This window comes from Condylura cristata, unplaced genomic scaffold, assembly GCF_000260355.1.
Source record: "Condylura cristata isolate star-nosed mole 26May11 unplaced genomic scaffold, ConCri1.0 scaffold00005, whole genome shotgun sequence".
Classification (NCBI taxonomy): Eukaryota; Metazoa; Chordata; class Mammalia; order Eulipotyphla; family Talpidae; genus Condylura; species Condylura cristata.
Window position 1 is genome coordinate 66,607,120 of NW_004567106.1, and position 14,162 is coordinate 66,621,281.

General features: G+C 55.8%; 1 protein-coding gene across 1 annotated transcript in view; it reads right to left on the reverse strand.

Annotated features, from left to right (window-relative positions):
• HIPK2 (homeodomain interacting protein kinase 2) overlaps positions 1-14,162 on the reverse strand; it is a 108,876-nt gene that overhangs the window by 39,329 nt on the left and 55,385 nt on the right. Inside the window, exons 2-5 of the mRNA XM_004677211.2 lie at positions 4,855-4,978; positions 4,513-4,632; positions 2,619-2,705; positions 858-1,042 (exon numbers count right to left, since the gene is read on the reverse strand). Coding sequence (XP_004677268.1) covers positions 858-1,042; positions 2,619-2,705; positions 4,513-4,632; positions 4,855-4,978 — 516 coding nt within the window. The remainder of the gene's footprint in view (positions 1-857; positions 1,043-2,618; positions 2,706-4,512; positions 4,633-4,854; positions 4,979-14,162) is intronic.

Consider the following 14,162-nt stretch of genomic DNA (forward strand, 5'->3'; position numbering starts at 1 on the left):
TCTGCCTGTTCTGCTCCCCACTCTGTCTCTGGTGAATCCTCTCACCCCCTGCAACTCTGGCCTGTACCCCAGTTCTGCATAAATAAATAAATAAATAAATAAATAAATAAATAAATAAATAAATAAATAAATAAATAGTCTTTCAGAAATAAAAGGGCAACTCGGGATGCTTCCTGCTTCAAGACCCTCTCTCATGACATCCCAGGGCTTGCGGATCGGGCCTCACCTCCCCCGCACACCCCAGCTCACACTCTGTCCTGCCGGTCTGCGTGCTGGCGGCTCTGCGCAGGCGCCGCCCTGACTGCCGCCCCCCACTACCCTCGGGTGCCTGGTCCTCAGGGCTGCCCCACCCGGCCTCGGCACAGCCCCCCTGACACGCCCCCCTTGCACCCTGCGGCCCCGGGGCACAGCCTGGGTATTTGGGTGTCACTGGTACTGTTGTCTCTCCTGCAGACGCCAAGCTCCGTAGCCCGGGGCTCCCCCGCACCCCAGCACCTGGCCTAGCGCACAGCATGAGCGCAGCGGCCGGCCCCGGGCGCTGCTGGCACTGACGGTGTCGCCGCACCGAGGTCACCGCCATCTTGGGCACCTTCCCCCTGGCCCCAGGGCCCGGGCACCAGCCTTGCCACGTGCCACGGTTGCCCCCCTTTGGTGGAAAGCAAAGTGAGGCCCAGGTCCCCATGCGGCCACCCGCTGTTCGGTACATCATGTTTTGGGGGGCAGCCTCGTTTGCAGAGGGCTGCCGCTGCCCGAGCTGAGCAGCCGCGGCAGACTCCGGCCACGGCCTGAAGTATTAGGTGTCCGGGCTGGGAGGGGAAGTGTGCCGGCGTCTGGGGAGCGTCCAGCAGGACACATACTGCGTGCTGTGGGGGAAGTCGAGCAGGTGCGCCATGGTGACGAAGGGGTGGCTCAGGGTCTCGATCGGGGTGATTCTCTTGTCGGCATCTATGGTCAGCATCTTCTTCAACAGGTCGATGAACTCCCGCCGGTCTGCCTTCTCCACCAGCATGTCGCTGCCCTCCAGGTCCGTCGTCATGTTCACCTGGGAGCGGGCGGGGACAGGTTACCGAGACCCCGTGGCGCCTGCCCGCTCCCCGACTTCCCTCATCCTCTGCCCTGCAGGTCCACCCTCATCTCTCTGTCACCCGCCAACCCCTGGGAGGCCACGCGGCCCTGTCAGGGTGAAGGTGCTGCCCCAGCCGTGTGCCGGCAGGGGCCGCTGCTGGAGCCCCGGCGGGGCGGGTGCGGAGTCTGCTCCTGCCCTGAGGTCCCCTCGCCCCCACTGAAAATAAGGACGATGCAAGAGAGTCCTGGGACTGGCCGCCTCAGAGGTGTGCAGTTGCATCACACCACTGAGCGACACGCTTCCAGGTGGCTAGAACCGTCAGTGTCTTCTGTCTCCCCCCACACCCGCAACCTGGCAGAAGGACACCGGGAGCACACAGGCCTGTTCAGTGAACCTTCAGAGGGGAGTGTGGGGGCCCCGCCCCCTCTTTTGCACCCACAGCTGCACCCTCTCGTGGCTGCGAGCGAGAAGGGCGCCCTCCGGTTTTCGCCGCGTCGCCTCTGGACAGGACTGGACGCGGGTTTTCTCCCAGGTCTGTATCGTGCTTGGCTGTGCAGGGCTTGCTGGGTGGTGCTCTCTGTATTTTCCAAGACATGCTCTTGGAAAGCAATTTCAGTCTCCTCAGACAATCTAAGCTTCTAATCAACTGACAAGTATACTTTACTCGGAGTCATGCTTTTTGGTTACACTCATCTGCAGCAAGAGGTGCGCTAAGTGTTTATGGGGCGATAGCTTTATTTCTCATTGCTTTAAAGAAAAACCCACTTTGGGTTGCCCTGATTTGAGACTAGTTTTCACGCTAAAAAGAGCCGAAGTTCCCGAATTTTCCCTGGAATGCACAAAGGCGAGAGTAAGCGGAGAGAGACAGAGCGGCGGGCTGAATTCTGCCCTGGTGCTGAAGTCCTAATGCAGGATCCTGTCCTGACACGTTACTCACGAGTGGGGTCTTTGCAGCTGTTAAGTTGAGGCAGCTGGCGTCGGGGTGGGCCCTAAACCAGTGACGGGCGTCTTTAGAAGAGAAAGAAGGGGGCGACCTGGGCACAGCACGAGCAAGCACAGGGGTGAGCCTGAGTGGGACGAAGGCGGACGCCGGCGGGAGCGAGCCCCCGCGGCCAGGAGAGAGGCGGGCCCTCCCGGGGACCTGGCCCTGCTGACCCTCTGATTCCAGACTTCTGGCCTCCAGGGCTGCTGCTAGAGAACAACAGCTGAAGTGCCAGCGCGAGGTGCCCGGTGGGGGCGGCTCATGGGGCAGAAACACCCACTCGCGGGCAGTAAGCTCAAGCGCAGGGGCGGGCTTCTCGTCTCGGGAAAACCGGTAAGACTGGCCGGGACTGTCTGGAAATGAAGCCGGAAGCTGGCAGCTATGTTCACGGGGCTGGTGCGAGGCTGAAAGCGTGTCCCCAGTCAGCTGGTGTCTTACAGTGCACGTGGACGTGGAGGTGACAGACCCGGTCAGCCCCGTGGGGGCGGGGGGCTGCCCACCCCCCGCCTGGCCCTCGGCAGAGCAGGGTCGTGCTCGGTGTCACGGGCACACCGCCCACTCCCAGCTTACCTGCGCCATGTCATCCAGACAGTTGAAAATGTACTTCCTCGCTTCTTTCGACTTAATACCCGTCTCTGCTTCATGGTCATCCGGGGTCTGGTCAAGGGAGACAAAGGCGGGTTGGTGTGTGGCTTAGCTCCTAGTCGCCCTGACGCAAACCCTGGAGCTTCTCCCGGTTCAGAGAAGGAGAGTTTGGTTCTTCTTACAGTGACTTGCTCATGAATTTCCTTTGTTCTTCACGCTCATGCGAACTCACCTCTCCTCCTCCCTCTCTCCTCCCCGCTCCTCACACCTGCTCTGAGTCTGGCCTGGAAGATTGTCAGATGGGTAAGTTGTTCTGTCTCCTACATTCTTCCCTATGTGTAAGGGATAAGGTAAGGTTCCACAATGTTGCCTCAATGGACAAAATAAAAAGGTGAGACCCCACCCATAAGGAAGCCAAAGCCCTTTCCCATGCATTTTAATTTACTTTTTAAAAAAAGATTTATTTATTGATGCATATAGAACTGGGGTACAGGCCAGAGGTGCAGGGGGGCTGGTTAGAGAGTTCGCCAGAGACAGTGAGGAGCAGAATAGGCAGATTGACAAAGTACACTGCTGAGGGGCGCAGCAGGCGGGTCAGGAGAGGTCTGCCGCGCCCTGTGGGTCACCTCCAGGGCTGGGGATCAAACTCGTGTTGACGCAGCTGCCTAACCCACTGCGCCACCAGGGAGGGCCGTGTTTTTAATTTTTAATATAATTTTGTTGACTCAGCGCTGTGCACAGAGCGTGTGCTGGGCTATTCTGAAGTGAGGAGCTCCTTTGATTCCCTTCACAGCTGTCTGAGGCAGGAGACAGTGACACCGGTCACAGGCCCAAGGTGGCAGCAGGCTTGAGTCCGTGCCCCCTCCACTGCTGAGGGATCGACCACTGGTTGGGACCCCAAAACAGCCTCGCCTGGGGAAGCTGCAACTAGCGATCCCCACAGAAGGTTTTGGACTCATCTGAGGAACGCAGGTTATTCATCCTTGAAAATCTCACTTAAGGGCACACACCTGGAGCTGCTGAGAGCTGGGCTTCGATCCCAGGAACAGCTGGACAGATGGGACGAACCTCTCACCTGAGACACAGGCGTGAAGGTCCTCCTGCCTGGCTGTACCCTCCTCCAGCCAGGACTCTCCACTGGACTTGGCCTTGGGCCAGTCACCCCCACAGCCCTGCCCTCAACAGCCCAGGCGCCTGCGTAACCCCCTGAACCTCTGTTCCGAATCTTTTGTGACTAGAGGCCACACATGATCTTTCAATCGTATCAGAACTTGGTTTCTGTCAAAGAGCCAAAAAAGCCAAAACCCAAAAACAAACAAAAAACACCCACCCAGCTCTTGCAAAAAAAAAAAACCCACAAAACCCACCACCTGAAATGAACATGAAACATACCCAAGATTTGCACAATTCCTCCCTTCCCAGGAAACGCTTCCATCCTAATGCCGCACAGGGCAAAGCGAAAGCAAAGCTCGTTTCCACTGAATAAAACACCCGCGAGTTTATGTGCGACCAGGACCCTGGCCCGCTGTGGGCTGGCAGGGCCAGCTGGGCCTTGGGACGCGGGTCATTAGTCCTCTGCCCTCACCCCTCACCCTATAGGCGAGCCCCTCCTCCCCGACCTTGCTGGGGCTCCCCTTCAGCTCGCACCCTGTCCCCACCAGGGCACTTGGTAGGGGGCTTGAGCCTGGCTTGGTCTCGAGGGCTGGGGCTGGCACATTTCCCTCTTCTGCGCAAACCTAGGTCACCCAGGTCTATTAATGAAATCCAGGAGTTTTAGCAAGCACAGCTGGGGCACCACACCTGCACCCCGCCCTTCGCCTGTACCCTCCTCCTTCGCGGGGTGTCGGGCGTCATCGAGGAGGGGGGAGGCGCTGCCTACCTTCAACCTCCACAAAGGATACGGCGAGTCTGTGTCACGGTTGAAAAACCTAGTTGTCTTTGTCCCTGCGCTTAATAAATATTCAGCCGGCAAGCCTTGTGTTTGTGAAATATACCGAATCTGCAAGAAATGAAGAGAATGAGGTCAGGGCTTAACTGTCACCGTACATATGGGATATTAACGGCTCTAGTGCCTCTGAGAAAAAGTGAAAATGACAGTTTTATGGGGGAAGAAAGGAGTCAAAAAGAACAAGGGGAGGGAAAGGGGACGGAAGAAAGAAAAGCCAGGGGAAGGGAGCACGGTCTGGGAGCCCCCGGCCAGCACCCCGCTCTCCGCACTCACCTGATCGTATTCTGACGCCCCGGGGTAGAGCGGCCAGCCCAGGAACAGCTCCGCGATGACGCAGCCCAGGGACCACATGTCGATGGCCTCGCAGAACGGTAAACCCAGGATGATCTCAGGGGCCCTGGAGCACAAGGAGGAGGTGATGAGCCCCCGGGCAGGGCGGGGCCCCTCTACCTTACTGACCCCCTCGTGCTGTGTGGCACAGATGCCACCCAACGTTTTGGGGTGACCTTCCCCATTAGTGGGGAACTGGTTCAGGTGGGGCTTGGCTGAAATGAAGGGAGGGTGTGCCTGCAGAACAGACCTAGGGGAACCACAGCTAGGCCCCCCCATCCCAACACACCGCAACCGGCCCCACTCATAAGCACGTCAGAACTGTCAGCAGAACAGAGATCAACTGTCTGCTTGACGTCTCGGAGCTGGAAGCCAGGATACGACCTCTCGGTAGGAAAGCCTGCTTTTTCCAGGGGAACCCTGAAATGCAGGTTCATTTCAGGTGCCAGTAGGGGCTGGACAAGTTGCCTTCACCCAGAATCACGGGATTCTGGCCAACATCCCTCCCTTATGCCCACAATCCCTCCCTGAAAAATTTGCATCAAACAAGGAAACCTTGTCATTACGACGTCTCCCACATTTCTCTCCTGTAACGTGACAGTTCCAGAAACTTTTCCATGAGACCACAGGCTGGGGATTGCCTGGAACTCCGTGACAGTTTGTCCCTTCACCTGGCAGACAAGTGACAAGCTGGAAGCTTCTAAGGAAACGGCACAGAAGATACGGGTATGTGGTGGTCAGCACCACACAGACTACAGAAAGCAGCTTCTTCCCTAACAAGTTGTCGCGATGAGGCAGGGGGCGCATTCGAGAGACCCACGCTCGAAGAATGAGATATAAACACAGTTAATTTTGTCTTTAATTGAAGCAGTGCTGACAGTGAAAGCCTTATGCCTGGCATCTCGATGTTTCTCCAGGTTTCCAGTGGCTTGATTAATTAAGCTGGGGAGCAGCCGGAGGGGGCAGCACAGAGAGAGTGTGTATACTGTGAGTATATGTGGGGAGGGGGTTGTTGAGGGGAGGTGGGGGTGTGGGGGAGGAAGCCTGCGAGCAGAATGCCTCTGCTCGCTTCTGAGCTTCTAGCCGATCCGTCCACCCCACCCACTTTCCTCCTTCACATTTGCACTAAATGGGACTTTTTCCTCTATAATAACACACAAATGCCAAGGTGTCTTGGTACAAAGTCTTAGTTTTTCAGATGTAGGAAGGAGTTGCTGGTGCTTATGGGCAGCAAGATCCCCAAGACCCCGGTTTCCTGGTCAAGACTGGTCTTCCCAGGCTCGGGAGGAGGGGAGCCGCCGGCCCTGGCCCCCCACCCTTGGGGGCTTGTCTCCTCCCAACTAGCTGCTGCGCCTCATGTGAGCACACGAGGCTGCTCCTGCCTGCCCCACAGATGCACTGGGTGCGCCCTGGATGCCGGGCACACTTGCCACTGCACTGTCCTGCGTCACGGGGCTCCATCCCCATGATGGCCCTGTCGCCGCGCCCAGGGCGCCCACCCACAACAGGGCCACCAGGCCAGCAGCCCAGCCCGAGTGCACGTGTGATGAGAGCACCGCAGTCAGTCTCAGTAGAGATGGTTTTGATTTATTGAGAAAGCCCTCAGAAATGTGGGGGGCATCGGAAAAGAACATGGCAGAAAGAGCCTGGCTCTAACACACGGGGAGGGGGCAGAACCCACTTTTCTTTCTGTCTCCCTGTTCCAGAGTCCCTCACATGTGGACTTTCCTGGGAGAAGAGTCCTTGACCTGGTTCAAGAGACACCCTCTGCCCCCCAGTTGGGATCAACACGTCCACATAGCTGCCCCTGTTCCCGCCACCTGGGCCCTCCCTGCCTCTTGCTGACTGGACACTGGTCTTGAGGTCAGTTAGGGACAGGCTGGCTTGGCGGCAGTTTTGGATGTGACCATGAGCCTGTCCTCTGCTAGTCAGCTTAGCTATTCCCTCTGCTGCCCCAAGAGACTGCGGGGAGACCCTTTCCTGGTTTTTGTTTCTTGGTGAAGAGCTAACTCAGCTGACACGCTCCAGCATCTCCTGTCAAAAAAATAAAGCAAAACCCAAGCACCAGACCTTTTGTCAATCCCTTCATCTCCCTGTAGCTGCTGCCCTATTTCACTGCTCTCCCTTCAAAGTCAAATCTCTCTAAAGAAAACACGAATTCGAAGAGATCTATGCACTGCGTGTATTTAAGACAGCCAAGTGCTGGAAGTAACCCAACTGCCCACCGATTGACGAATGGATAAGAGACATGGTACAGATACAAAAGGAATACTATGCAGCCGTTAAAAAGACAAACCCCTGGGCCCTCCCTGGTGGAGCAGCGGGTTAAATCACAGCACTGAGAAGCTTAAGCCACTTCCGCATGAGTTCGATCCCCGCCTGCCCCGGAGGTGACCACATGGCGTGGCAGACCTCTCCTGACCCGCCCGCTGCTCCCCTCAGCAGTGTACTTCGTCCATCGGCCTGTTCTGCTCCCCGCTCTGTCTCTGGTGAAGCCTCTCACCGCCCCTGAGCCTCTGGCCTGTACCCCAGTTCTGTATGCACAAATAAATAAATCTTTAAAAAAAAAAAAGACGAACCCCTGCCACTTGCAGCTTAGTGTAATAAGCCAGAGAGAGACAAACACTGTTTGATTTCATTATATGTGGTACACTGGGAAGACAAACATGAAAGAAGTAAACTTTTGGACTATAAGACCAGTGCTTGCTGGAAGGGAAGGGGGAGGGAGGACCAACTGGACAAAGGGCCCGGTGAAAGGCTGGACTTTGAACAGTGAACGTCACACTGTAGATGGCCACATGGCTCAGCCCAAGCTTACGCTTTCGTCGTGTTATGATGCAATGCTACTTTAGTTTTTTTTTTTTTTTTAAAGATTTATTTATTTGTGCATACAGAACTGGGGTACAGGCCAGAGGCTCAGGGGCGGTGAGAGGCTTCACCAGAGACAGAGTGGGGAGCAGAACAGGCAGATCGACGAAGTACACTGCTGAGGGGAGCAGCGGGCGGGTCAGGAGAGGTCTGCCACGCCATGTGGTCACCTCCGGGGCAGGCGGGGATCGAACTCATGCGGAAGTAGCTTTAGCTTCTCAGTGCTGTGCTTTAACCCACTATGCCACCAGGGAGGGCCCAATGCTACTTTAGTTTTAATGCAAAGGAGGTACTTTTCCGCAGCTTCCCCCACTCTGGCTCATGTCACTGTCACACCCCCTCTAGTTGGACTCCTGCCCTCCGCTCTCCCCAGCAGTGCAGGGCCGGTCAGGATCCCAGTCATGTGGAGTCGCAGTTCCAGGGCACAGGAGCCCCGTGTCCCCCACCCCGTTGACCACTCCCTCTGGCCTTGGTCACTTGGTTTGCCCACATGGCTCCCTCCTGTGTCCGTCCTGCCTCCATGGCTGGCCTGTCTTCCTCTCTCAAGCACGATGGCCAATCCTGGGCCCCCTTTCTTCTCTCTTTATTCTTGCTCTAAGTCATTAAGGGTTGAAGTGTATGCCTTCCCCTCCACCAGAAAAAGACGTGCTCTCTAGCACCTCATGATGGGATCTGATTTGGGGGTGGGGCTGTGTAGATGGACCCAGTCTGGTGTGGTCACACTGGAGCAGGCCCTTCACCTAGCGTGAAGATGGAGAGAAGAGCAGGCCTGGGGGAGCACCACAGGGAAGAGCTCAGAGCTGGCTCCCCTGTGCCAGGCCCGGGAGGCTTGGGGGACACCCGTCTGTCTGTAGGTGGTTCACAAAAGAATTACAACAAGAAAGCCAGAGAGAGAGGAGGGAGGGGTGCCTGGGGGTGGCACCAGGATAATGCAGGACAGGACTTCCGGGCTGTGAAGGCTCAGGCTTCACCCTCGGGCCTATCTGTTCTTCATGCTCTTGGAGCCATTACGCTGCTCAGCGGCCCCTGCCTCTCGGGGGCCCTGTGTCTCCTGCCTTCGGTTTCAGCCTTTTCCAGTCCTTCCTGAAACTCTCCCTCATCCCAAAGGATGTGCCCATTTCTGACCCAGCCTGTCCACCCCCGCCCCCTTTCCTCCCTCACACACAATGCCCACTCTCTCTGCCGGAGAATACGGGCCATGAGGAAGGAAACACGGATGAATGCTAAACAGTGGGGCTGGCCGGAGGGGCAAGCGCTGTTCTCAGTGAGCTCACATTCTGCCCTACGGACCTCCTCAGGGCAGTGTCTGTGGGCCTCGATTTATGGCCTGCAGGGGACATGGGCAGGAGCTTCTCTGCCTGGCCCCTGGGAAGTCTCGGGGCCCCAGACCATTCTGCTGTGACATTGCGGGTGCCCCCCCCCCCGCTGTGCCAGGCTGCGGAAGCGCAAAATCAAGTCCAAGAGGGGTCTTAGGGTTCGGCTCCTGTTCACGCCTCAAAGCATCTTCAATGGTTTGCACTTGGTGAAGAAGAAACTGTTCTGACTGATGGTTATTCTCAGCCAGAATTTGTTCAAGCTCCACTCGCCACTCACTGACTTGAATTAAATCCACCGTTTACTGTCTGCTGTGTCCTGGGCACCATGCTGGGCGCTGAAGGTCACACAATAAACCAGGTTTAAGCCTCCTCCTGGTGTTTGCCACAGGCCCGGGCAGCCACCTGCCAACATCTAACAGGAGGCTGTGGGAGTGCAGGTACATGCATGGGGAGCAGTGAGGGTGAGAGGGAGCAAGGACGCTTCTGAGGGGCAGGGCGGGACGGCTGGCCCAGAATGTGGGTCTTCCCCATCGGGCCCAGAACCGCTGGGGTTCTGTTCACAGCATCCTCAGCCGCCCCACAGAATCGTCTTACAGAGTTCCCTTGATGCTATTTTAGGACATCAAAAATACTTTCAATGTACCCGAAGTGGCAGACAAAATCTGCACCTAAGAAAGTGGGGATTGTTCCTCTCCAACGTTCCCATAGCAAGACAGCGAGAATTCTACTTCCCCGCGAAAGAGAGCAGATCGCGGTCATTCCTGACACTGCAGGCCTCGAGGCCCTGTTCTTCTGCCTCACCAGCTCTAGGGTGGGTGCTGGGCTGATCGCACTCCCAGAGAGAGCCGGGTGGCATGAACTGCCTGTGCGGTGGGTTCGGGACCACCCACGATGAGCGGGGAGGACACAGAGTCGGGGGCTCCCGCTCACAGGGACCACTGGAGCTGGTCGAGGGCGACATTGAACAGAGCTCGGCACTGAGCAGAGGCGGCCAGTGATGTGGAGTCACTCTTCTGCGATAGGGACGCCTTCCCAGGACAGCCAGAAAATACAGAGCACCCCATCCTTCGCTTCCACAGCTCACTTTCCTCCTTTCAAGCTGAAACCTTAGGAAAACCATGTAATTATATTACGACACACGTTACACTTAAAAAAAAAAAAAAAGGATTTATTTATTTACGCATACAAGAACTGAGGTGCAGGCCAGAGGTGGAGGGAGGTGAGACGAGACGATTCACCAGACACAGAGTGGGGAGCGGAACAGGTAGGCTGACTGGCACACACTGCTGAGCGCCCTCCCTGGTGGAGCACCGGGTTAGAGCACAGCACCATGAAGTGATCAGCAACCACTGCAGCGCGAGTTCGATCCCCGGCCGGAGAGGTGACCCACAGGCCAGGCAGACCGCTGATCCCCTCAACATGTTACACGTTTTTGCTTTACTTCTTTGTATAGAAAACGTTAACACAACTGAAAACCGAGAACCTGCCGAGAGCCTTAGGAGAAGCTGGCCTTGTCCACTGGGGACTCCTCACTTCTGCCCGGGCCAGGGACACGCTGCCCTGGCTGGGGACTCCCTGGACTGTCGCAGTCAAGGTCTCGGTCACCCACACAGTGCGATCACCCACACAGTGTGCCAAGAAAGCCAGAGCAAGGGTCATCGCCATGCCCAGCTGGGGCCATCCACGTGGGACTCAAACCAGAGGCTGCGGGGAGAAGCGTACACTTCTGGAAAAACATTACTCAATTTCTCCAGTTTTTATTTCACCATCTATAAACTGTGATTATTAATCTCGCTTTCCCCCCTTGTCTCTGCAGCAGCTTATGAAGATAAATTATAGCTGGGGTAGAATTATAAAGCAGTTTGAACTCCTTGGGAGCCAGACACTCTATTAGTCCCTGGTATTTTATAATCACTGATATTATAAGGTATACTTGAATTGAGCTGCAGTGCAAAAGCCCGTTCCCACAAATATATGTAGATTGAAAGTCACCTCGGTATGGCTGGGGCAGAAGCAATCAAAATGTAAAATTGTATTTCAGATGGGTTGTTAAATCTTATGTTTCTACTGCAGAAATAAGGAGGCTTGGAAATGCTGACATGAGCGCAGGTCGCTGTTTGAGCCGAGGACCCGGGGTGTGGGGTGAGGGATTACATCGACGCAGCAGCATGGCCCGAAAAACAGCAGCGAGCTGAGGACCGGGGGAGGCTGTGCTGGAGAAAGCGGCCCCCAGGACGGAGGGGTCTGTGCAGAAGACACTGAAGGGTGTGGCCAGGGAGCGCCGCGGGGGGCAGAATGGAGTTCCTTCCGAGGACGGCAGGGGACAGTGCCCCTAGATGGGCGTTAGGCCACTTCTGGGGGGCCCAGAGAGTGACAAGAGGAGCCCCGAGACAAGTTGGGCCTGGTTAATCCAAGGCCAAGCTGGGGTTTGATTTTTAAAAAGACACAGCTCCCTCACAGAACAGGACACAGCTCCCTCACAGTCTAGGCTTGTATCAGCACATGTATCAGCAACTACATGATACAAAATTACGTAGGGATAAATATATTAGTATATTACGTAGGGATAAATATATTAGGCTTGGGGTCCTGGGTAGATGGGAGTGGGAAAGGCGCCCAGGATGGTACCCCAGGGGCAAACACAGGGTGGGCTTCCCCGGGAGCCCACTCAGGTCTTGGCCTGCATTGAGCTGATGGGATAAGGAGACTGTCAATGGTCTAACAAGCCTAGGCCCCTGGCGTCTCGGGGCCCGCTCTGTGGTAGAGAATGTGTGCTCTATAGCAGCATAAAGAAGAAAGGTTTGGCCTCCAGAAGGGGTGCTTGGAGGGATCTCCACTCACGCTTTAGGGTGGGTTCAGTTTGATGTTACACCTGCCACAAAATTGTGCAGAGATATTCTAGAATTTCCACCCACGGGGCCAGTGCTCAGGGCCATAGAATAAAGGTGCCCATGAGAAGCTTCCAGATCTTCACCAGCGACTGTCGGGATTTAGTTTCTCCACCCGTCACCAACAGAGATGCTCCAGACATCCCGAGGAAGGAACCGCTGCCTCCCTGGGGAAGGGTGACTCAACCACATCCAAGAAAGGTGATTCTCCTGCCACACTCGAGCAGTCTCCCCAAGACAGCTGGCATCCCTGCGTCCAGCGGCTATGCCCACTGTTTGAACTCAGTGGTGGTTTTTCATTTGTATTGGCAAGGACCGTCCTGGATCTCCACATGATTCTCTTGGTGTGCGCTAAACACACAGACTCACACAGACACACACAGACACAGCCAGCACGGCCTCAATTCTGCTAAGAGTAGCCCCAAATTCCAGCCTTCCCACCCCTACCCCAACACACTGGTCAGGAACTTAGCTGAATATATTCTCCCAAAGCTCTTGAGGTTGTTGGTGAAGCCACAAAGGAGCACATTCTGAGTTTAGCTTCTAAGTAGATGGCTGTATTCTCCTGTATGTAAAACAAAGTGGGGAAAGGAAGTATAGCAGAGGACGGGAGGGAGCAGCTAGCGGAGAGGCTGATCTGACTTATTGAATGAAGAAGGGACGAGAAGGAAAAGGGAAAAGCCAACTGAATCTCACATGCCAACGGGAAGGGCTCTCCCAGCGAGCGCCAGCGCGAGCCCACTGGGGGCCATATTCATGCTGTCCCGTCCCTCCTCTAATCCCAGCTTTCTTGACAAGAGCTGGGCCCGCCTGAGGCTCCCAGTTGGTGTCTGGAGCCTTCCCGTGAAGTCCAGGGTCGCCGGAATCACCTGGCCCTGCCCACGGGCACCCACCCTGCAGGCTGTATCCTTACAGCCCATCATCGGAGATTTTCTGCTTGTACTTGGGTCAAAGCAGGTGATCAATAAATGCCTGCAGAAGCACCCGCAGGCCTGGGAAACAGACACAGGTGTCTCTGAGCAGCTACACAGAGTGGCTGTTTTAAAACTGTTTTCTTTAAACTGTGTAAGATCACACACCTGCAGAGAAGCACTTCTCAGAAGGCGGTGACAGGGTCACTGGGCAGGGGCAGACACAGGACATGGCAGCATCCAAGCCCCTCTAGCGGGCCCCCAGACACTGTCCCCTCTGCTGTGTAGTGACATGCAGCCTGCACGAGTGTCTCTGCTCCCTGGGTGCAGGCCGAAGAGCAGGAGTTCCAGCTCACACTGCTGAGGTGGGGTCTCAGCACAGGGCCTCGGCTGGGAAGGGAGACCCAGGCTGCAGAGGAAGGAGGCCAAACCTCAAGCATCCCTTTTAGTGCCTTTTGTTGACTGTTTTCCTTTTGCTTTGTCATATTTATAACTGACAGAAAGAAAGCATTTATTTCCCTGGGTGGGAGGCAGCCCAGGCTGGGAAGGCCTCCCCGCCCCCACCCCCTCTGCAGCTTCCTGGGGCCATCACTGCTTCTCTGCACTGGGAGGGAGCTGGGAATTTCAATTCCTGCAGACTAATAGCTCACACAGCCCCTCGGCTTTATTCCGACTGGGATGTTCCCCACCAACCATGTGAGGCTGGTCGGAAAAGGAAGGCTGGCTTCTTTGACATAAATCTGTCCATTCAAGCCTCAAAGCCCAGATAAAAGCACTCCAAGAAGGCAGCATCACTAACTGGGGCAGTTTTACTGATTTAAATGCAGAACTTCCCATTGGCTTAACATTTTGCTTTTTGACTGGTTCATGGTGAAGCTCAAATTGTTTGATGAATGAATGAAGAAAGGAACGAACGAATGAATGAGCCGACGGAGACCGCGGGGTGCAATGCCTTTTCCTTCCAGTGGTATCTATCTGTGCCTGCCCCCCCGAGAGGCTGAAGCTGCCAGTTCCCAGCCAAGGCAACAGAGACTCAGCTCACCTCATCGTGTGGCTCCCGGGGCTGACCGGAGACTTTGCTGACTGCCTATGCCTGCGATGACAGAGACACACTGGAGATGGAAATCTGCTCCTTTTTTGAAGGGGAGATGCACTCAGGGTCGCCGAGTGGAGACACAGCAACCCACAGAGCAGAAGCTGGAAACCCAACGCATCATGAGTTTTCAACCGGCGGGGACACGCGCTGGAGGATGGGCTTCCAGGCGGCC